The 23,227-nt window shown below is 40.0% G+C and overlaps 3 protein-coding genes across 4 annotated transcripts in view; all 3 read right to left on the bottom strand.

Moving 5' to 3' along the window:
• Positions 1-2,873: 2,873 nt before the first annotated feature.
• LOC132849227 (zinc finger protein 271-like) lies at positions 2,874-4,172 on the bottom strand. The gene has a single exon (XM_060875486.1). It carries the CDS (start codon positions 4,137-4,139, stop codon positions 2,874-2,876), a length of 1,266 nt encoding a protein of 421 aa, XP_060731469.1. The 5' UTR covers positions 4,140-4,172.
• A 228-nt stretch (positions 4,173-4,400) lies between these two features.
• Positions 4,401-6,114, bottom strand: LOC132849225 (uncharacterized). The gene is made up of 3 exons (XM_060875485.1): positions 6,074-6,114; positions 5,454-5,667; positions 4,401-4,781 (listed from the first exon to the last, which is right to left on the bottom strand). The coding sequence occupies exons 1-3, from the start codon at positions 6,112-6,114 to the stop codon at positions 4,401-4,403; spliced, it is 636 nt and encodes a 211-aa protein (XP_060731468.1).
• Positions 6,115-13,649: 7,535 nt separating this feature from the next.
• zgc:109889 (uncharacterized protein LOC553542 homolog) overlaps positions 13,650-23,227 on the bottom strand; it is a 25,507-nt gene continuing 15,929 nt past the window's right edge. The window contains exons 4-10 of one of the 2 annotated variants that reach the window (XM_060874812.1): positions 22,135-22,288; positions 21,325-21,442; positions 20,208-20,291; positions 19,674-19,852; positions 19,047-19,319; positions 18,572-18,918; positions 13,650-18,060 (exon numbers count right to left, since the gene is read on the bottom strand). In XM_060874812.1, the coding sequence (XP_060730795.1) occupies positions 17,903-18,060; positions 18,572-18,918; positions 19,047-19,319; positions 19,674-19,852; positions 20,208-20,291; positions 21,325-21,442; positions 22,135-22,288 (1,313 nt within the window). In that variant the 3' untranslated portion in view covers positions 13,650-17,902. The remainder of the gene's footprint in view (positions 18,061-18,571; positions 18,919-19,046; positions 19,320-19,673; positions 19,853-20,207; positions 20,292-21,324; positions 21,443-22,134; positions 22,289-23,227) is intronic. The other variant, XM_060874815.1, reaches the window with a different exon arrangement.

Here is a 23,227-nt window from a genome sequence, read left to right as displayed (position 1 = left end):
AAAACTACACACAATTCTCTACCTAAAACACAAAGATCTATCAGGAAGTGACTTGCGTTCCTTTTCCAAACACAACCAATCAAAATGCAACACTTAGTCACCAGGTCACACAGACACATCTGCAAACACTAATTGCTTAATTGATCACTAACCAATCACTGGTTTACTTTGCAGTAGTATAGATAGGCCTATAAAATAGGTCAAAGATCAGACTACCTGTTTTGAACAATGGATGCTAACAATGAACAGAGAGCAGGAGGAGGAGGAGGAGGAGGAGGAGGAAGGGGAAGGGGAAGAAGAGGACAAGGACAAGGGCAAAGGCAAATAAGAGAAGGAAGGAGAACCATCTCTGATGAGATTAGGGCAACACTTGTTGATCATGAAATCAACTATGGTTTGACCGTGAGAGAAAGGCTAAGACATCATCGACTACGAGGATGCTTGTTTACAGATGTACAAGAGACTGCAATTATAAATATGGTTTTGGCCAACAATGCAATTAGGATTCGAGAGATAAGAGAGCATATCTTGAGTAATGACACCATATTCAACATCAATGCTGTAAGCCTGTCGACCATACAACGCATCCTCCAATGGCATCAAGTGACAATGAAACAACTTTACAAGGTGCCATTTGCGAGAAACTCTGACAGAGTCAAGAATCTGCGACATGACTTTGTAGAGGTATGTATGCAACACTACTTCCAGTATTTCAGACATACCATATTTACTCTGTATATCTCTGCCCGTACTCTGTAATCTGTATATAATTTTGTCTGTTACAGAGAGTATTGGAGATGAATGGCCATGTAATTCGTCATGAATTTATTCATGTGGATGAGGTTGGCTTCAACCTCACCAAAACCAGGTGCCGTGGACGAAATGTAATAGGACAGAGGGCAATTACCAATGTCCCTGGACAGCGTGGGGGTAATATAACCATGTGTGGTGCCATCACTCAAAACGGGGTCCTCCATCACAATGCCACACTTGGTCAATACAACATCGACCATATATTCACTTTTCTGGATGCAATTCACGCAATGCTTGTCCCTGATCCAGAACAGGCACGTGCTAGGTTTGTGGTTATATGGGACAATGTTGGTTTTCACCGGGCTGTTCTGGTCCAAAACTGGTTTGCCACCCATCCACAGTTTGTAGTTTTGTACCTACCCCCATATTCACCTTTTTCTAAATCCCATAGAAGAATTCTTCTCAGCCTGGCGCTGGAAAGTGTATGATCGCCAACCCTTGGCCCACATGCCACTTCTCCAGGCAATGGAGGACGCACGTGTGGACATAGAGGTTGCCTCTGTTCAAGGTTGGATACACCATGCTAGGAGATACTTCCCTCGATGTTTGGCAAGAGAAAACGTAGCTTGTGATGTGGACGAAGTATTGTGGCCAGACCCAGCTCGGAGGAGAGATGAAGCTTAGCAAAGGGGACTCCTGCACTCCCAGCCCCCCCCGGATATAAACCTATGAAAGACCTTTAGATTTAGAACAGCAGTGTTTACATGGTATATCCAGAAATTTATTATTATGAAAGAGGTGTTTGTCATTTGATGCAAATGCTTCATTCTGACATGTGTTTATGGCATTTTGAATGAGTTGTGTTGGATTTTGAAAGAGATGTGAACTATTTTGCATTTTGTGTGTGCAGTTTTGAGAATTGTGTGTAGAGTTTTGAAAAAAGGAGACTTGGTTTTGAAAACGTGTCTAAGCAATTGGTAAAAACTGTAAATATGTGTTCAAATTCTCCATATGCTTGCATAAGCACTTCCAGTTCTGCTGGTGAGAAATACGCAGACTTTTCTTTTGTCTGACACTGTTGGCATGGTGACTCGTTATATCTGCGCTCCATCGATAATGGCATTTTATAGTTGTGGTGCACGCGCTTAACTCAGTCAGTCAATTTAGAGTTGATAAAACTAACTCTTTTCAGCTGTTCTGTAACCAAAAACTCAGTTTCCCATCTCAGGGTTTGTCAACTCAGAGTTCAAGTTTAAACTCAGAGTTTGTTGAACCACCTTTCTGAAACAGGCCCCAGACGTCACACGACTGATCTGAACAATCAGTCAAACAAATATTTATATTTATTGATTTACAGTAAACAACATTTGCATAGATTCAAATCGCATTCTGTCTTGTGCCATTTATTTCTTATCTAAACATGAGAAGTGTAAAATAAAGCTGAGGTTCAGGAATGAAGTGTATAGTATGTGTGTATTAGTATTGTGTGTATGTATTGGTGTGTGTGTGTATTAGTATTACTGCGTGTATGTATTTCTGTGTGTGTATGTATTGGTGTGTGAGTGTGTGTGAACTAGACCGTGTTCATGTCTGCTGTCCTTCACAAGGTGTAAAACACTCTCATCATCTCACCTGACCAAATAAAACATGGAACAGTAACCAGTCAAAGCAACAAAATGAAGTAAAGTGTTTTGTGTCAAAGCTCCAGAGAGAACATGATGATGATTAAACAGTCCAGAGAGAACATCACACCTCAGCCCTGCTCTACACAGAACAGTCGAGAACCGTTCGGGCACTAAAGCAAGGTGTGTAAGTGGAAATGTCACTATATGGGTGTAACATTAATGACCGGATCTGTGTGAACTCCAGATCCTCGTTAACTTTGCTCTCGTTATCGCTGTGACGTGATGAGTGCGATGGTGGTGATGAAGGACTCAGGAAAGCTCTGGAAGCTGAGTGTACACATGAGGAGCTGGAAAGACTAAAGCACTACTGGATCACACCCTGTAGATAGAGATGATGTTAACGTCATCTGATCAGCATGGCATTGTGGGTAACTTACGAAAAAAAAATCATGACATTTAATCTTGGATGATGCTGAAGATCAGAGTGAAGAGGAATTAATGTCTATATTCCAGATCTGGATCTGAAGAACGTTTAAAGGATTTGCGATTATGTGAGCAGTGATGCTTCATGAGGTGAGCCGACTGTCCAAAACTCTTCCCACACGTCATACATTGGTACGGTTTCTCTCCAGTGTGTGTTCTCTGGTGCTTATTAAGTGTGGAGGAGTCTGAGAAGCGTTTCTCACAGGTCTGACAGGCGTAGGGTTTCTCTCCAGTGTGTGTTCTCTGGTGCTTATTGAGCGTGGAGGAGACTGAGAAGCGTTTCTCGCAGGTCTGACAGGCGTAGGGTTTCTCTCCAGTGTGTGTTCTCTGGTGCTTATTGAGCGTGGAGGAGACTGAGAAGCGTTTCTCGCAGGTCTGACAGGCGTAGGGTTTCTCTCCAGTGTGTGTTCTCTGGTGCTTATTGAGCGTGGAGGAGACTGAGAAGCGTTTCTCGCAGGTCTGACAGGCGTAGGGTTTCTCTCCAGTGTGTGTTCTCTGGTGCTTATTGAGCGTGGAGGAGACTGAGAAGCGTTTCTCGCAGGTCTGACAGGCGTAGGGTTTCTCTCCAGTGTGTGTTCTCTGGTGCGTATTGAGCGTGGATGAGTCTGAGAAGCGTTTCTCGCAGGTCTGACAGGCGTAGGGTTTCTCTCCAGTGTGTGTTCTCTGGTGCTTATTGAGCGTGGAGGAGTCTGAGAAGCGTTTCTCGCAGGTCTGACAGGCGTAGGGTTTCTCTCCAGTGTGTATTCTCTGGTGCTTATTGAGCATGGAGGAGTCTGAGAAGCGTTTCTCGCAGGTCTGACAGGCGTAGGGTTTCTCTCCAGTGTGTATTCTCTGGTGCTTATTGAGTGAGGAGGAGTTTGAGAAGCATTTCTTGCAGGTCTGACAGGCGTAGGGTTTCTCTCCAGTGTGTATTCTCTGGTGCTTATTGAGCGTGGAGGCTTGAGAGAAACTTTTTCCACACTGGCTACACAGGAAAGGTTTTTCTCCAGTGTGAATTCTCAGGTGAGTTTTTAGATTGGAGACATAAGAGAAACTTTTTCCACACTGGCTACACAGGAAAGGCTTTTCTCCAGTGTGTGTCCTCAGGTGAGACATCAGGTTGAATAACTGGGTGAAGGTTTTGCCACAGTGACTGCAGTGGAACGGTTTCTCTCCAGAATGGAGCTTCATGTGTTTGAGGAGACTGAACTCTATAGTGAAGCTCTTGTCACAGATGGAGCAGCAGAACCGCCTCTCAGAGGGTTCCTCACAGTGGAGCTTCAATTTGGAGCGTCTCATTGCTTTTACTCCTGTTTTCTTAGATGTTCCTCTGGTAGGTGGCGCTTCATGAAGAAATCAAAAAATAGAAACTCGCATTTAGTCACAAATATTTACATCTATATGTAAATGATTAAGAATATATTTAAATTAAAAATGTTTAAATGTTTGGAATTTCAGGAGATTCTGGATCACCTGCTCCAGATAAACACACACCTCAGTTTGTGTAAAGGCAGAACCTCAAAAGCCTGATACTAATTTACTGTGTTAGAACCTTCATAGTCAGGAGAACTTACCATAACTGCTACAGTCATCATCTGTATCATCTTCATGTCCTTGCTTCATCAGACTGGGTTCTTCAGTAGTGTGTGCGATGTCTGAGGTTCTACAATCCACAAGCTTCACTGAACAAGCCTTAACGCGAATGTGTGGTGTGTGTTCATCAGCGTGTGTGTGTGTAGTGTGTGAAATTTCCACTGGGTCAGGTTCGTTTTTACAAACAGCCATGTGGTCCTCCATCCATTTGAGTGTGTGCAGGTCTTCATGGTGGATGTGTGTGTGATGTGGTTCAGTTTTACACTCAGAAGCTGAACACAATTCAAGTTTCACAACAGAGTCAGTCTCTGATTTCACTTCAGTCTTCAGTCCAGGACAAAATGCTGCCTGAAGACAAATAAAACACACATTTATATTCAAAATATTTAAAAGAATTATGTAAAATGTTTATGTAAAACTAAAATTATTTAAACTAAATTATTGTTTTAATGCATTTTATTTATAAAGTATTTTATAGCTTTGTTTTTAGTCATTTAAAATATCAAAAGATTTTAAATACAAACTTTAATTTCAGATTTGGTTTCACTTTAAAGCTCTACTCCACCCTCTCACCTGGTGTTAAAGGTCTACTCCACCCACTCACCTGGTGTTGAAGCTCTACTCCACTCACTCATCTGGTGTTGAAGCTCTAATCCACCCTCTCATCTGGTGTTAAAGCTCTACTCCACCCCTCCACCTGGTGTTAAAGCTCTACTCCACCTCTGTTAAAGCTCTACTCCACCCCACTCACCTGGTGTTGAAGCTCTACTCCACCCTCTCATCTAGTGTTAAAGCTCTACTCCACCCCTCCACCTGGTGTTAAAGCTCTACTCCACATCTGTTAAAGCTCTACTCCACCCCACTCACCTGGTGTTGAAGCTCTACTCCACCCTCTCATCTAGTGTTAAAGCTCTACTCCACCCCTCCACCTGGTGTTAAAGCTCTACTCCACATCTGTTAAAGCTCTACTCCACCCACTCACCTGGTGTTGAAGCTCTACTCCACCCCTCACCCTCTCACCTGGTGTTGTAGCGCAGCTTGTGGGTTGTGTGTAAATAATTTGTGGAGCAGCACTGACACCTCCTTCCTCAACTCATTAATATGAGTGTGGAGAAGCTCGATGTCGTTCATGGAGAGATCAGTGTTCAGAGCGACTGACTGTACAGAGATCATCATGTCTGCTGGAAGCTGTCGGAGACCCTCACACCACGGCACACGCTCCACTGACATCATTCTGCACCAATAACAACAACATGACATGAACAACAAGACACCAAACTCCTGACCAATCAGAGCACAGAGAACAAACACTGACCTGAAGATCAAAAGTAAACAAACATCATGTGGTGTTTGTGTCTTTAATACAACACAAAGTTCATAGAATTCACTTCTTTTTACTACATAATGTCACGCATTTGAGATCAGACACGGAAACACGTGACGTATTAAAACAACATTTAAACAAAAAAAGCTCTTCATACCACAGACACACACGTACATGTGCACGTGCTCACTGCTGACACACGAGGGCTTTTTCCGGTTTATACCGGATGAGGAAGTATAAAAGGCGGGTTTGTCAACACAAAAGTGTCCCTTCAGGACAAGGCTGCCAACTCTCACGCATTGAGCGTGAGACTCACGCAATTAACCCGATTCTCACGCTCTCACGCCACACCCCCATATTCTCACGCCACACCTCCATATTCTCACGCCACACCCCCATTTTCTCACACCACACCCCCATATTCTCACGCCACACCTCCATATTCTCACGCCACACCTCCATATTCTCACACCACACCCCCATTTTCTCACACCACACCCCCATATTCTCACGCCACACCCCCATATTCTCACGCCACACCCCCATATTCTCAAGCAACACCCCCATATTCTCACGCCACACCCCCATATTCTCACGCCACACACCCATATTCTCAAGCAACACCCCCATATTCTCACGCCACACCCCCATATTCTCAAGCAACACCCCCATATTCTCACGCAGACTCGTGCAGCAGCGAAAGAAATAAAATCGCGCCGCATGATCTCGCAAAGCAACGCGCAGAGAGACCAGACAGACAGTGTAGTGAGGTTTTTGTGACAATTGTGAGAGAAATACACAATTTATTCCCATAAACTGTGTAGTCAGCCGTTCTCCCTCCCATCTGCACCGTGTGAATTGTGAACGCAGGCAGGTCAGTGAGTTACAGGGCGCTCCGTGTCTCCGTCCAGTTTAGACTAGTAACTAATAGGCCTATGTGTTACAGGACTGCGGTAAAGTTGGTTTTATATTCACACATTCGGACTTCCGGGTTCAATAACTATCTAATTTAATGTGCAATAAAGTCATTTTTGGCTAATTCTATTCAGCGACATGATTCTCAACCTACTACATTTTTCACAATCGATCAAAATGGCCAAGTATTGTTTTAATGTCATACTTACTGGCGGACGTCCACTGAATATCCAACGTAATGCGGCAAACAAGATAGGGACCGTCTAAAAAGTTCTACCTTTTTTTCGTTGTGTGCAAACAGACAGCCACATTTTAGTCAACTACAGATGTACCAGCAAATATCACTCACATGTCTTCTAATGCTATAGATTTTTTTATAACAACAATAAAAATTGGATTAGAATAATTGTGTTTGAAATAATGTTGGGGGCACGGTGGCTTAGTGGTTAACACGTTCGCCTCACACCTCCAGGGTTGGGGGTTCGATTCCCGCCTCTGCCTTGTGTGTGTGTGGAGTTTGCATGTTCTCCCCGTGCCTCGGGGGTTTCCTCCGGGTACTCCGGTTTCCTCCCCCGGTCCAAAGACATGCATGGTAGGTTGATTGGCATCTCTGTAAAATTGTCCGTAGTGTGTGATTGCGTAAGTGAATGAGAGTGTGTGTGTGCCCTGCGATGGGTTGGCACTCCATCCAGGGTGAATCCTGCCTTGATGCCCGATGACGCCTGAGATAGGCACAGGCTCCCCGTGACCCAAGTAGTTCGGATAAGCGGTAGAAAATGAGTGAGAGTGAGAGTGAAATAATGTTTAGGAACTGAAAAAAGAATGACCGTACATGAATTGTTATTTGGTAACAATACAGACAAGTGGAAAATCTCCTGGAATTTCCTGAACATAATTAAATGTTTGTTTATTTATTTATTTACTTACTTACTATTTCTTTATTTATTTGCTTCAAAATTAACAAGAACTGTGTTGGTGTGTTGGTTTTAAGACTGATATATGATATATTTCAGTAGGTTTTGAAAGCATGGGTCGACTGCTCCATATCAAGTTGGAACATTTTGTTTGGACCCTACAGAACATACTGCAGCTGTTTTACTCACCTCTGTTTCTCTGGTTTTAAGAGTGATAAAGACTTGACAGTGTAACAGCATTCTACAGGTGGTCAATGAAAAGAATGTCTAAACTTATGTGTCCTTGTTGTATGACATCTTCATTTAATAAACTCTCATAATACCACAATTTATGTGCATTCATTGATGTTTACAGTCCTGCAAAAATATCACTGTCCATGGTACTAATTCTGTCAGATTATAGACAAGTACTCAGAAAGCATGACAGCAAACAGGATGTTTATTTTTAGTGAACACGTTCAAAAACAAGTGGAAACATTCTTCAAGATGGTTTATAAATAATTTGCACTTTACATATATATTCAATTTGTACCATCACTGTGTTTTATGGGTTTCTTCAATGATGCATCATCCAGTTCAATAGCTTTTGAAAGGAAGGACCCAGTGCTACAGTGCAAGTTATAAAATATTTATTTGACCCTAAAGAACATACTACAAGTCTTTAATGTGCTATTATTTACTCTAGATGTTCAATTTCCATCATCACTGTATTCTATGGGGTTCTCCAGTGGCACAGCATCCAGTTCAATAGCTTTTCTTTGTATGGCTGAAGTGCTCTGAAACAAATTGGACTTTACGCAACAAACTACAGAACAGGGGCTTCATTTATAAATCTTTACGTAGAATTCATCCTAAAAGTGCACATATGCACAAAAGCTAGATTCTGCGTAAGCATAAAAGTTTTCAGATTTATAAAACCATTCGTATGTCAGAACCTGAGCAAAAATCCTTTTATAAAGCCCAGTTAGAAAAAGATTGTGCGTGCGTGCGTGCAATTCCACACCATCTCCTCCCCGAAATCACCATATATGGAGCTTACAACGTCTATAGTTTTACTATGCTTAACCTTATCTGCATATTATTTCCATGCGTATTCCCATTCACACGACACCATGTTTACCACTGTCAAAGGTACAAGACATTAAGGAAATATGAGATATGGCTTATACATGTAATTTGTGCCATGCATTAATTTGTATTACTAACAATCATCTAATAGCTTTAAACGTATTCCACCATGTTCTGTAACAGTCCACAGAGCATTTTAAAAACTGTTGAACTGAATAATTTGTCATTTAGGAAATGAATGCAACAGGTTGAGAGTACTTGTTGACCATATGATGCAAATGATTGCAAAACAAAGAGTTGTAATACGTTTATTAGGGTCAAATTAACATTTTCCAACATGTTCTGAAACAGTCCATTGAGCCGTTTGAAAGCTATTGAACTGGATAATAGAAAAATCAAATGCAACACACTGGCAGTGTAAATTGACCACATAGAGCAAATAATAGTACATTGAAAAGCTGTAGTGTTTTATTTAATGTAAAATGAATATTATACAATGTGTACTGGGTAAGTCAGTGTCTTCCTTCAAAAGACATTGAACTGGAAGAAACCCGAAGAAAAAAATTATTGTAGAAATTGAACATCTAGAGTAAATAATAGCACATTAAAGACTTGTAGTATGTTCTTTAGGGTCAAATAAACATTTTTCACCATGTTCTAGAATAGTCATCGAGCTTTTTAAAATCTATTGAACTAAATTTTGTGTCATAGAAGGAACCGATACAACACACTATGAAGTAGTGGAAATTGACCACATAAGAATAATTGCTGCACAATAAAGAGCTGTAGTATATTTATTAGGGTGAAGTTAAGATTTTCCAGGACCAGTCCATCAAGCCTTTTAAAAGCTGTTGAACTTAATTATGTGTCATTAAAGAAACCACAGTAATTAACACAGTAATAGGAAAACATAAAAAATAACAAAAAAACACACGAGGCACAGACTGTTTATTAAATATATAAATCATAAATGTGTCATATATCAACATGCTCTGGAACGTTTTCAATAAAAGCAAGCAGCGCTTTTCAGTTCAAATGAGTCTTAGCACCTCGCCAGGAAAGTATCATGTAATTTGTAGATGGTCCCTAAGGTGGTGATGACGTCACATCATTCCATCGGTATAAACGTGTTTTTAAGCCTTATAAAAACATTGACTTCTGCAGAAAAATGAATTGTAGGCACTGCTTATTATAGTCAGTAATGTAAATTCATTGTAAGTATCCTTTTTAAATGCACATTAACAAAGCTATTGAACCCGGAAGTCCGAATGTGTGAATATAAAACCAACTTTACCGCAGTTGGTACAGGGCTGTCAACATAGATATATACACTAGATGTCGCCTTGTATACGGCAGTACATTGGAGCGAATACGTCAATTGAGCCGCCATCTTGGTACGGGGGACCCCCTCCTCTTAATGCATCAGCATCAATGTAGGCAAAGAAATAAAATCACCATAAATCGTCATGAATGCGATTTCTAGTTTTTTTTTGGTTCGTTCCAAAGGTCAGACATGTATTTATCATTAAGTCCAGAGAAAATTTAAGGTGTTGATATTAAGATAATCTACTTTTTCACAATATAATGCATAGTGCTGGTAGGTGCAAGTTTATTAGTTACATTCTTCCACTTGAGTAAACTTCAAATGAACAATCACTACTTACCTTATAGCCTACTGCATGTAACACTGCTACAATGGTGTGACTATACATGTTCATTTAAACATTTAAGTTGTATTGGTTTATTAAATATGATACACAAAGCAATTTGCAGGTGGAAGCTAATCATAAATTTGAGAGGAACATGATGTGAAAGTTAGATAGTTGAGATGCCAAAGACTGTTGAATCTTTTATTTATTCTTTTCCCGCAATACTTGTGCCACATTAAATAAGTATGTACTAAGTAATAAGTATGTACTAAAGTCACATAAACCAAAAAAAACCCCACAAAGTTTGACATTGAGGCTGAACTGCCAACCTAACTGGTGACATCTTTCCAGGACTGTCAGCTGAGTTAACCAATAAAAAAAGTGTTTAGTGCTGCAACTGCAACTCGTCTCTGTTTATGGGAATCTTGGGAATCTACAAGCAGATTCAGATTCAGATTATTTTATATAATACCATGTCAGCAATCAAAAGCTATTTTCATGGCAAAATTCAATTACAAAAACACAAATATCATATAAATGCAATAAAAACAAAACAAATATAAACAGCAAGTCATATTATACTTTTTTTTATTTTAATTAACATACGATAAAAAAAATCCAAAGCCTTTTCAGGCATAATGTCATTAAATATGTCTTTAAGTGAAGTAACTTGATAAAAGAGCATTCTGCTTGTGTTAAGTCCAGGACAATCTAATAAAATATGTTTGACAATAAGAGAATCTTACAAACTATACATAAAGTACATCTTCACCTTTAAGCAAAAAAGCATGGGTCAATTTTTAACGTCCTTATTAAGAGCTTTGGGAATCTACAAACATTGTTTTCCTAACTGTCAAAAACTAATGAGTAACTAGCATGGATTAGCTGTGGTCGTTAACCAATGACTAAAACAAACCAACGGAACAAGAAATATAATTTCCTAACATTCAATATCATAAAACACATTCTCAGTTGTTAAATGTAATCCCTTGCTGTCTGGTTTTTAGATTTCTTTCATTTGGACAACCAAATGCAGCAAAGAAGTCCGGCATTGTCCATGCATTTGAGGTAAAGGAGCACCGTACAAAGATGGCGGCAGTTTTGACACATTTTTAGGACCCCAATGTGACATCTAGTGTGTAGATATCTATGGGCTGTCAAGTGTCACGCTTTGTAGAGTGACAATTATGCATTTCAGTATTTTATGCCTCTCTCCAGCCACACATCGTATTTCTCACGCAGAAAAACTTTTTGACTATTTATCATTTATTTACTGTTTTAAATGGGAGCAACATTACAAACTAGAATGTACAGTACATTTCCTGAAGAAAATGTGAATGGTGCTTGCACGTGGCAAGTTCCCCTCATCGTGCTGAGTGGTTTGATATGTCACATGTCCATGTTGTGCTAAATTTTAATTTTCACCTAACATCACGTGACGACACGTGACGTGACCAGAATACATGTGTAAAAAGTTTTTTGATTTTGCATATTTTGGGGGCGGGGCTGCAGGACAACCGAAAGGCCAGTCGGTACACCAATTTAAAAGTTTGTTCAGAGTCTCACCCTAAAGGAGCTGGCCGAGTTTTGTGTAGATAGTTCAAAAGCTTGCCGAGTTATAAACCTCTAAAGGGATTTATAATGGGAGTCTATGGGAAAAAGGCCATTTTGAGACCCGGTACCGGAAGTACCGGTACTCGGATCGCTTATAAAAGTCATAGCACACCTCTCCTCAATGAGCCGGTCGATCTGACACCTCATTCATGGGCCTAGGACAAAAGCTGCGGGACAAGTTACGCGCCAAAACTTTGTCCGGAAGAGTATGCAGGATAGTAATAATGATGCTTTGATAAAGGAGTCCAAAAAGGCAACAAACACTTACAATAAACACCAGTCATAATCTCTCTCCTAGTTAGTCTCTAGCTAGTCTTTACATACAACATACAAATCCCCCTTTAAAGTGCTATATGCAATGTTCATCACTTTCAGAGAGAGAGAGAGAGAGAGAGAGAGAGAGAGAGAGAGAGAGAGAGAGAGAGAGAGACAGAACTCCCCCGCACGTGAACTGTCGATGACTCACCGGGCACGAGCTCCTCCCACACACTCGATAAAGACGTGAACGCGCACGGCGACAGCTGGCTTCATGCCAAAGCGCGTTCTAACACTTACATTTACAGACCAGCATGTAAAGTCCTGTAGTTATCTGTTTATTAGCTCTTTGCTTATTTGCAGTCACCACAGGAATTACTGGCACTAGCCATGAAGCTTAGCAATGATTAACATGTATAATAATGAGTGATATTTTGAGCATAAAGACATTTTTCATTCTTCTCTTCACTTCCTAACCTTCTGACAAAAGACATCCACCAGAATTCATAATGTTCACAGACATGGAACTGCAAATCAGTGTCAGTTTCAACGATCCATCACATAAAGCAGTGGTGTTTTTAATACATGCAGCTCCTATTAGTTTATCATAAACATGGCAGTCAGATTCATGATATTCATGATGATGTTATTAAACAATAACAGTAAGCTGTGTGATATGGTTCATTTAATTTAATACTCTCCTATTGGTGTGTGACCAGCTTTGTTCAGAATCTGAGATAAGGACAAATATTGTTTTTTTTGAATATTGTTGATGCACAGAAGGACCATATTACAGTGCTGCTTGTAAGTTTTACTTTTTCTTTATTTCTGTATAAATATAGAAGTAGACAAAGTAAACCCAATGATGCAAGGAAGACAACAATATAATACTTAGTCATTTATTTATTGAGAAAAAAAGAATACAGTATTACATATATGTGAGTGTAAACAACACAAACGTGGAAAAAAAGTCCTTCCACAACATTTCTATTGGATTCTAACGTCAGGACTTTGTCTATTCATAAGAAGTGTGGAAATCTGGCGTTACATTTAAATCTAGAAATCTTAAATCTTTTTTTGTGTTTTGAGTTTTGGGTAAATCACTTTAGTAGCACATCAGTTTATAATAGAAATCATGTTTTTACACACTAGCTGTCTGTCCTTTTCCAATAATTACTGAAAGATTTATGATTGTTGCTCCAATTAATTTTACTTGAACATCCACATTTTCTATCATTACACCCCTACTTTAAACTAAAAAATGTACTAAATATTGGTGAGAGTTTTTTTTTCATTTCCTTGGTGATGACTGAAAAGGTGCTTTTCTATGTAAAAAGTTTGACTGGAATTATTTCAACCATCTGTTTTTTGTTTTGTTGTTTGTTTGTTTTTTTTTTACAGGAATGACATCGTACCTTGTTAGTTCTTACTTCATTAGCTGACTCAGTGCTGTCTGTAAATCCTGCCTGGCTCTGACACACACACACACACACACACACACACACACACACACACACACACACACACACACACACACACACACACACACACACACACACACACACACACACACACACACACACCATTTGGTTCTGAGGACTCAAGTGAAGGAAATGGTTTTAATCAGTCTGTTTATGCTTGTGCCACTTCACTGTGATTCAACACTAATTACTCGATATGCCACCGGGGAGTCATACAGAGGCACATCCCATCAGCCCCTGCAGGTCTTCTCGAAAACCAGCCGCCACAAAGCAAAGTGTGAGCACCAGCATCTGTAATTAGACAGCTAAAGGATGCAGAGAATTCAGTAAGGCTCCGAGGATGACAGCAGTGTATGACGATCCTGGTAGAGCTTCATGCGTCAGAGGATTACTCAGAACAGTCACTGACGAAGAGAATATGAAACATGGGAGCACTAGTCACCCTTACGATTGCTTTGGGTAACAACTTGCTGAGACAGCTGTACACCAACTTCTAAACTAAGTTTGTCAGGTAAACATACCGTGTGAAGTTTGTCAGCCATCTTCTACCTTATCCATTAATGAAAAGAGATACTCAAAATGGCCAAAAGCTTGTGGACACCTGGCTATAACAACCATATGCGGACCTTCTCCAAACCTGCCACAAAGTGCTCTAGAATGTCTTTGTATTCTGTAGCATTAAGAATTTCCCTTCACTTTGGAGTAAGAGGCCCAAACCTGTTCTAGCATGACAATGATCCTGTGCACCAAGCACGAGTGTCTGGCACAGAGCCCTGATCCCACTGAACACCTTTGGGATGAACCGGAAGCATAGGTCTTCGAAATCCAACATCAATGCCTGACCTCACTATTAGAAATCTAGTAAAAAAAATTTTTTAGAACCTTCTTAGAAGAGTAGACAATATTGTTACAGAAAAGTAGGGATCTGTGTTAATGACTTTGGCTTTGGGAAGTGGACACGTGGGACGTGGTAGAAGGACTTATCTATTAATCTATTCCTAATACACTTCAAACAACTTAACAAGTGTTATATAATTGTCCTTTATATAGTAACAACTCATTTACAGGGACTGGTATGGTGGACAATTAATTAATGGACTCTTAGTTATGAATCAAAAGAGGATGATGATAGAAATGTTGCATCACAGTTTCAAAGGCTCAGCTAGACAGGCCATAATGTTTTTATTTCTGGTCAGTGATGTGCACATAGGAGGCTGAGGGAAGAAGAAGAAGAAGAAGAAGAAGAAGATGAAGAAGAAGAAGAAGAAGAAGAAGAAGCTGAGTCACAGATGTTCTCTTGTCAGCTTGAAAAGCTTGTCTCAGGGGAGGGACAGAGAGAGAACTTGCATCTTAAAACTAACTCAGCTTGAATAAACAAACAGCATTCAAAAGAAAGAGAGCTCATGCACCGGAGGGAATGTGGGATCTCTGTTTAGCATTAGTGTACAGTGTGTGTGTGTGTGTGTGTGTGTGTGTGTGCGCATGTGTGTGTGTGTGTGCGTATGTGTGTTAGCATTAATAATAAACTGGAAAGTCACAATTTTAAATCTGTAAACACAACCTCTGTTTTTTTTTCACTTAATATTCTTCTCTTTTGAGTACTTTATTTTACAAATACAGTTTTACCCTCAAATAAAAATAATAATTGTACAAACAAATAAATAAACATACAAACACAGCACTACTTCATTGTCACTACTAGTTTTAAATATCTTGGAGATAGTTTGAAGAGAGAGACACAACTTGCTGTTGGTTATAATAATGATCGATATTAAATATAAAGGCTGACTGTACAGTAGACTAGAAGACTAACCACACTGCTGCTTCTATCAGTGGGCTTTTATTGGCCATTGAGACATGCATGTACTGGCCTACAGTTTCTTATTAAACACACACTGAATGTAAGGTTGTTGTTTTTTGTTTTTTTTACGTAGACACTCTGACTTCTTACTCAGATTACTTTACAAGCAGGCTTAAATTTTATATGATGTTATATACAACAACAGCCAAAAAAAACCAAAACAAATCTACAGAGCATATTCCCAAACCTTTAAAGCCTGGCACTTCCTTTTTGTGCAGCTATCAGTGGCACAAATAAGCTTTTAAATACAAAAAAAAAAAAAATTATTTAAGTGCATTTACTGTGGTTCATTTCTAAAACATGTAAACTAAAGGAAATAAAAGACACATCAACAATTCTGAATAAAAGGCAAAGAATTCTCCCTAATCATATACTATGGCACTATTTCTGACTTATTTATTTTCCGGATGAGTTGCCACATATTCTAAAAACATTCATGTCCTTCTTTTTTTGTGTTACTAATGACAACAGGACGCAGAACACTTTTCGAGGATGAGGTCTGTGTTTAAATGTTTGTGTGTGTAGAAATGATAAACCCACACTGTCCACTGCAAATCTACTGAAGCATTTGGAAACAAAACACATGAAACACTCCATAGGTGATTAATTAGAAATCAACGACGCTTGCTATATTAAGTTATTTTAGAAAAATAAGCGGCATTTAAATAAATACGGCATCTTAAGAAATGTCTAATCCAGATGAATGTCTTTATGATACGGTTTATAATATCCCGTCTTTTGCTGGCATGAAGAAAGGTATTACATCTTACTTAATGAACACAGTAAAATAAACCATGTATACAGTTATATCCTTCATACTGTGCTGCGACAACTCGCATTTTACGTGTGTGTGTGTGTGTGTGTGTGTGTGTGTGTGTGTGTGTGTCTAGTATTGAGCTTCTAAGCATCTAAAAATCTGTGTGGACTAAGAAGGACAACTGGCTAACAGCTGCACCACCTACAAACACGAGAAATGAGCGAGGGGGAAAAAAAGTGATAGAGAATGAGAAAAGAAAGTGAGTGTGAGAAGCTGTGAACTTGGCAGATGGCAGGAGCACATGGAGCGTGATTTCTAGCGAAAGAGTCATAGTGTGTGGGCTTTATCCTGCTGGACACACATGGTAAGTTGTGGCAAAAATAAAAAAAACAACAACAACTGAATAATCTATATCTATTTCAAACCAGAACTAGGATTAGGTCCCAACTGGCAACAAGAAAAGATCCAATTGTGTTGAGTTTCTTGGTAGCAGTACAGTATATGGATCATGTCAATGATGATAAGTGTTACCAACCTTTATTAGGTGACTACAGGAGAGCTGTGTTTGTTATTTTGTTCTCTAAACCAGCTGCTTGAAGTGTCATTTATTTAACTTTTTGCTATTTATTAATCCCGATCCAGAAGGACCGGAGGATCTGACTAATTCATCTCATTATCACTGTTATTACTGTTTTTTGTACCTGCCTTACATGCTAATGAACTTGGTTCTATTTACGAAATCTAAAGAAATGAGTCATTCAGAATAACCAGAATAAAGCATTTACAGAAGATGAACGAACAAGCTGCACAAGCACCCTGCCGTGTCCGTTACGTCCCGTGTTAATGAGCCTTCGTATCTGAGTGCCTGTCGATCGCTGGCAATTCTTTTAGCATGGAATCGCATTGTGGATGCACACCACTAACATTTACATACAACTACAATACAAATGCTGGAAACGAGAATGAATAAGAGTTTCTTTACATTAGCAATGGGCTGAGATATTTCAGTAAATGTGATTCAGGCTGGAAATAATGATATACATCATTAACCTGTAACATTAGCTTACAGTCTTGAGTCTTACTTTCTGTAATCTTTGTATTGCTTTAACAATTTGTCCTGGAAATAACCCAATTTAAGAATTTAGAGTCTACAGAGATGCTTTGCTTGACAGCTTCACATGAGCAAATGCTACTCTAAAGATTTGATGTATTGTTAGTCCTATTATTGTAAAGACAAATTCAACCTATTTAAAACTGGATCGGTTTTGTTTGGACTCCTCAAAACTGCCACATTTGCCTTGTGACGCCACAGACTTTATAACTACAGTCTCACCTGCACTGCAATTTTGTGCTTATATATATTAGAATTTCTAAGCCCTATGTCTAGGCAACTCTCTCAGCAGATAGCAAATAAACTTTTAAACTGTAATTTATGAACCTATAAACATGCAAAACCTGGACTATCTGTTACTGTGAGATTTTCTCCAGCTTCTGCTCTCTGGGGACACAGAAGCCAGGCTTCATTCAGGCTTTTAGAAAAGTAGCCCTCGGCAGAATTACTTGTGCTCTTCTGAACGTCTCATCTCTGTTTGCCTTATTCTGTCCTCTCATCTGGCATCCTGCTCTCTCCTTCAATCAGACCACTCGTTTTCATCCAGCTCAGAGTCCTCGTCTGATTCGCTGTACTCCACAGCAATGCGGCGTGACAGAATTGTGGCTACATCATTGCCCACAGGCTCCTTCTTAGCCTCCAGCTCCCTCTGCTCCTGCACTTTCCTTAACTGGATTCCTGAGGATGAGGGGAAAATTGTAGATCATCCAGTTAGATAAATATTAATTATCACTCGTTGCATCAGATTTGAAGTTTTATATTACAATAAGCTAGACAAAGATTAGCAAAACTGTCTGGGAGAGATGTACATAATCTCTGTTTCCTGTCAATCACAGGGACACTCGCCAATCAGAGGCATCTGTGAGCTCATGTATTTAAAAGAGGGCAGTTATTGCTGTTTCTTGTGATGCGGTTTGAGCAGAAATTTGAAAAGATGAGGTTGGATGGCTTCAGATTTTGCACTAACATGCATTCTATTTCCCGAGTTGGGAGAAAAAAAGAGAATGTTTTGTAAAAGCCGGGGATTCTCAGTACAAGCCCTGTAATACATCTTGACTCCATTTAATAATATGCTGATAAGTTACCATAATAAACAGCATGAGTCGTGGGACTGAGATAAACATTGCAATGAACTGGTTTAAAGCTTTTTTCTGGTTTATTTTATATTCGAGTCACAAGTTTCTCTCACCTCGGCGTATGGCAGCTAGCAGGTCACTCCTGGCATCGCTCATAGGGACTAGAGGCACCTGAGCCTTCCTGGGGCCTGCTGTCTCAGCAGGGGCTGGAGGCAGGCTGTATGTGAGTGGGTGTGTGTGCGTCGGGGGTCCGGATGGAGGTGGCGGAGGAGCTGCAGGAGGCGAGGAGCTGTAGGGGCGTGACAGGGAGGCCATGGTGCTGGCGGGAAGAGCGGAGGAAGAGGAGGAGGCGGGAGCAGTCGGGCTGTCGAAGGCTGTCTGAGCTGAGGGAATAATTGGGGGAGGTGGTGGAGGAGGAGCAGGAGGGATGAAGAACTCGGAATGCTGGGATTGTTGACTGCTGTAGGAAGAAATGCAGGATTTGCAAGTTTAGTCTCATAAAAAAGGGCTTTATGAAGAAAAAATAGATGTAAACAATAGCAGTGATTTCACACATATTACATTTTAAACACACACACACACACACACCTGTAGTCTTTAGCCTGAGCTGGGCGAGGGCCGTTGAGGGTAGGGTCAGTGGGTGGAGTTGTGTGTGACGGCTGGATTCTATCGAGTGTGTCTCTCCCGGCCGGAGTAGACAGCGTGCCAGTGGGCCGGTAGCCTCGCTGCAGTGTCTGGGTGGGAGTGAGGATGAGCTCCTTACCGTCTGTGGTGGAGTGCGCACTGCATGGTGGCGTTTGTTGTGCAGGCCGATTTGGGCTGCCAGGGTACGAGTGCTCACCCACATCTGATAACACCGACCTGAGAGGACAAGAGGAAACTCAGATTCACTGCAGATCGTCTCATGTAGGTGACGCACGAACACTCATAGTAATTATTTCTTAGATTCCTTCATTTAATGTTTAGATGATGGTCAGTCCAAAATCTATTATAGATGGGTTGGGATTTGATAATTGAAGGTCAAACCACATCGTCCACATCGTCAAACACACAATTCAGTTAAAACTTTGACTTCTTGTTAGGGTGTAGAATATTTTTAATGGACTGGCGCAAATGATCACAATGACCGCCAGAGGGCAGCAAAGAGAAAAGACAAAATTTACCAAGTATCCATGAGTTAGTATTGGGCTTACTGGATGAAGGCTGTGTTTTTACCTGTTGTCGGGTGATAGTGAGCCCTCTGACGACATGCCGTGGTATGGGGAGGGAGTAAAGCGTGCATCAGGGCGAAATTCTTTATCATAGGCCAGCACGTTCCATTCCTGTCTGCGGTTCCGTGCTTTCCGAACCTTCTTCACCTCACGACCTGGTTCCTCTACCTGCTTCTGCTGCTCCTGAGAGAGAAAGAGAGAGAGAGAGAGAGAGAGAGAGAGAGAGAGAGAGAGAGAGAGAGAGAGAGAGAGAGAGAGAGAGAAAGAGAGACAGAGACAAAGACACACACAAATACACACATTAAATAAATAAAAAAATGCTAAATTACTTCCAATGTGCTCTATTCATTTCTATTCTACACACAGTTTCAGAATTACACAAATGGACAGACAGGTTTCAGTAATTAAGAAATCAGAGAAGCTGGTGAAAAATCATAAGGACACATGAAAGGTTGGCAATCTGGACTGATACATGGATGATAAAAGAAACAAGGAAGAGGAGGGAGGAACGAGAGCAGCAATAAGGCAGGTCTCTTACAGAGCAGAAGAGGGGGCTTCTGGGAGTGGCCTGCCTGGACAGGGACTTAGACTGGGCCGAGTGAGCCTGAGCCGGACCGCTCGTCTGGACAGAGGGTGCATAGTCTCTCTGGTTAGAGTAATGACACACATCGCACACATTCACAGACACAGAGGGAAAAATGCCTGGCAGAGTGGTGATGTGGGTGGATAATGGAGCTGACGTGTTGGCATCCTGATTCTATTAGTCTCGCTGGAAAAGACATGACTACATTTCAAATGTGCAAGTGCTATGAGCTTAAACGTCTGAGTAAACATTAGAACTTTGCTGCAGTGCCACTGGTGTGCATTTCATCTCTGGGAGCAACTCACTCCTCATAGCCATTGTATGATTACTGTTAAACATTATGTATAAATATGGAAAACCTCATAGTACATAAACCTTCCCAGGAAATATATGATGAACTGTAGCACTCTATAGTAAACTATATGAATGTAGTATTTGTATTCTAAATCCTGTTCAAGTCTACAGATTGCATTAGGTCCTCGCTGACAAGGTCTTACATTTTCACATGCATTCAGCTTATAGCTGTTATTCACCACCCTTGTAACTTTCCCTAGTCTTCTTATGGTTTATTGTCCTTGCTTGCTGGAAATGTCTGAATGCAAAAATCTGAATGCAAAGTGTACAGAGGAAATTCATTACTTTATTTTCCAAGGACTTTGGTCTAACTGGGTTCAGATGATTGCAGAGGAGAAGATGATGTGCTGGTTAGGTGGATAACTAGCCTACTAATGTAAACTGATGTAAGCCATGAAGCCATTCATCATACGATTTATAACAATGTTAACTGATGTTTATCTGTCGCTCAACAAAATGAATCCAAAAACTGTTAAAAAAAAATGTGTGTGTGTGTGTTCTGTCTTCAGTATAACTCATTAATAATATCTCCAATGTGCTTGACGTTAATATACTGATGATGGTGATACCGCATAATCCAAAGATTGTGCAAACTGTACAGCTCATACTGAGTGTGTGTCAAGTACAGGGTAATGATTATGATTAGTAATGGAAGCAGCAACCGAAGATAAACACAGAAGCCAAAAAACGTTTCTCTTAAACTCACACCCCCACACACCTTCTGCCGTCTCTTCTCTTTCCTCTTGTCCTCTGTGGCTTGCAGCATTTTCTCCTTCCAGAGGTTGAAGAAGTATGACGGGTCTGTGTAAAATTTCAGAGCGTCCTTCTTATCGTCTCTGAAGAGCAGAATGAGAGGGAATTACATTAATGTTTATCCAGAAGTGTTAAAATGTGTAAAAGTGTTAGTTACTGCAGGTCCCTCTGTAGTCCTCCTCATAACATGTGCACATATTAGCCACTAGCTTCACATCTGCCACTACAACCTTGTATAGAATAAAGGGTTTAGTAGGAGACAGATAAGATAGAAAGTTTGAACAAAACGCATGCTATATTGGTTTTGTGTATATACTCAGATCCACACATCTACTCTGGTAATGCGGTCACAAATAGCGTTGTCCTACGAGATAGAAAGAGTTATATTGCTGTTAGCATCATCGACACTATCGTCTGATCTTATAGACTTTCACTAAGAAAACAAAAAATGTTTTTCTAAATACATGAAAATGTTCCTTTGCTACCTGTACAGGTAAATTTTAAATGTTTATTTTTTAATCAATATTAACTCAATTCTTGTTCTAGATTTAGTCCTTTTTTTTATGACATGGACAGTCGAAAAAAAAGAGAATGAAAATTGTAAATAAATCACATACACGACTGATGTACTGCAGGGAGATTAGACTGAAAAAAACACGGGATCCTTCATTAAATAACATACCAGAAATCAGTCATCGTTAAAGACTGAAGACTTAAAAAAAAGTGTGAAAAAATAGACATTAGGGAAAGGAATTGAATAGTAAGGAAGCTGGACCTGTATGGAGTGAGGATATTGAGTGGTGGAGGTTTATCTCCACACTGGTAAATCTCCAGAACAGGGTTGGGGATGGAGGCACGTGACACGACCTGCTGATCCTGAGTGGTGGAGCTCTTAAACGCCTTCCTCATGTTGATGTCCTGCAGTGAGACTGAAAAAAGAGGAGAAAAAGAAACAAGTGACACAATCAATAAAAATAGAATAGCCATATTAAATAAACCCTGGTAGAGCATAATGATATAATAATAATAATAATAATAATAATAATAATAAATATTATTATTATTATAATAATAAAAATAAAAATTAATTATAATAATAACAATAACAACAACAACAACAACAACAACAATAATAATAATAATAATAATAATAATAATAATAATAATAATAATAATAATAATGTTGTTAAGAGGAAGTATGTGTACATGGCAGTGACCTTTGATATAAATGTTAACACAAGGACAAGCACAAAGTCTAGACACAAAGCAGCACATTCAATAGCAGCACTAGTACAGAAGTCTCAGTCCCACTTCAGCCTAGTGTATCAGACAACATATCTAATACAGCAAAGTGTGTGGAGATGCACCTGAGCTCACAGGCAACATTGTTATGCTGCTTTGCAGCGTGTTGTAGTGTATACTGTATACCGTGATGTACAGGTAAGGACAAATCCTAAAGCAGTTTGCAGGTGTTCCTCTGGTTAAATCCATCCTAAAGCTCTAAAGGGATTTTCCCCTACAGAGTAAACGGCGCACACTCCCAGCCCTCACAGATGGACAATCTCACATGCGCACTCTCATATTCTGGGAATGCAGTCTGGCAGGTTAGAGCACTGAGACAGACACACACACACACACACACACACAACTATATAAAATATGAAAATATATGTGAAAAGTAATGTATATGCATAAATGTGTATGGTTTTAATGATTGTCCTTAAAGTGTCCATGTGCAGTATGGTGTGTATAAAGTGGCACTGTGCTGTACAAGTCAAGAGTTAAAGCGTCATAGTGCAAAAAAGGGTTGTGCAGAAAAATGGATGGAGGTGGAGGGAGAGGTCCAGTACTAGATCCTGGGTGTTTCC

Source organism: Tachysurus vachellii, chromosome 7, assembly GCF_030014155.1.
Source record: "Tachysurus vachellii isolate PV-2020 chromosome 7, HZAU_Pvac_v1, whole genome shotgun sequence".
In the NCBI taxonomy this organism is placed as follows: domain Eukaryota; kingdom Metazoa; phylum Chordata; class Actinopteri; order Siluriformes; family Bagridae; genus Tachysurus; species Tachysurus vachellii.
Note: the sequence above shows the minus strand (reverse complement) of the source record. Positions and strands in the feature narration are given on the sequence as shown.

Excerpts from the sequence above, each read along its gene's own strand:
- LOC132849227 (XM_060875486.1), bottom strand. The coding sequence starts at position 4,139 with ATGAGACGCTCCAAATTGAAGCTCCACTGTGAGGAACCCTCTGAGAGG.
- LOC132849225 (XM_060875485.1), bottom strand. The coding sequence starts at position 6,114 with ATGGGGGTGTGGCGTGAGAGCGTGAGAATCGGGTTAATTGC. Across the intron at positions 5,668-6,073 it reads GTGAGAATCGGGTTAATTGC|AATGATGTCAGTGGAGCGTG; the intron begins GTGAGTCTCACG and ends TTATTGGTGCAG. Across the intron at positions 4,782-5,453 it reads AAGCTGCGCTACAACACCAG|GCAGCATTTTGTCCTGGACT; the intron begins GTGAGAGGGTGA and ends ATTTGTCTTCAG.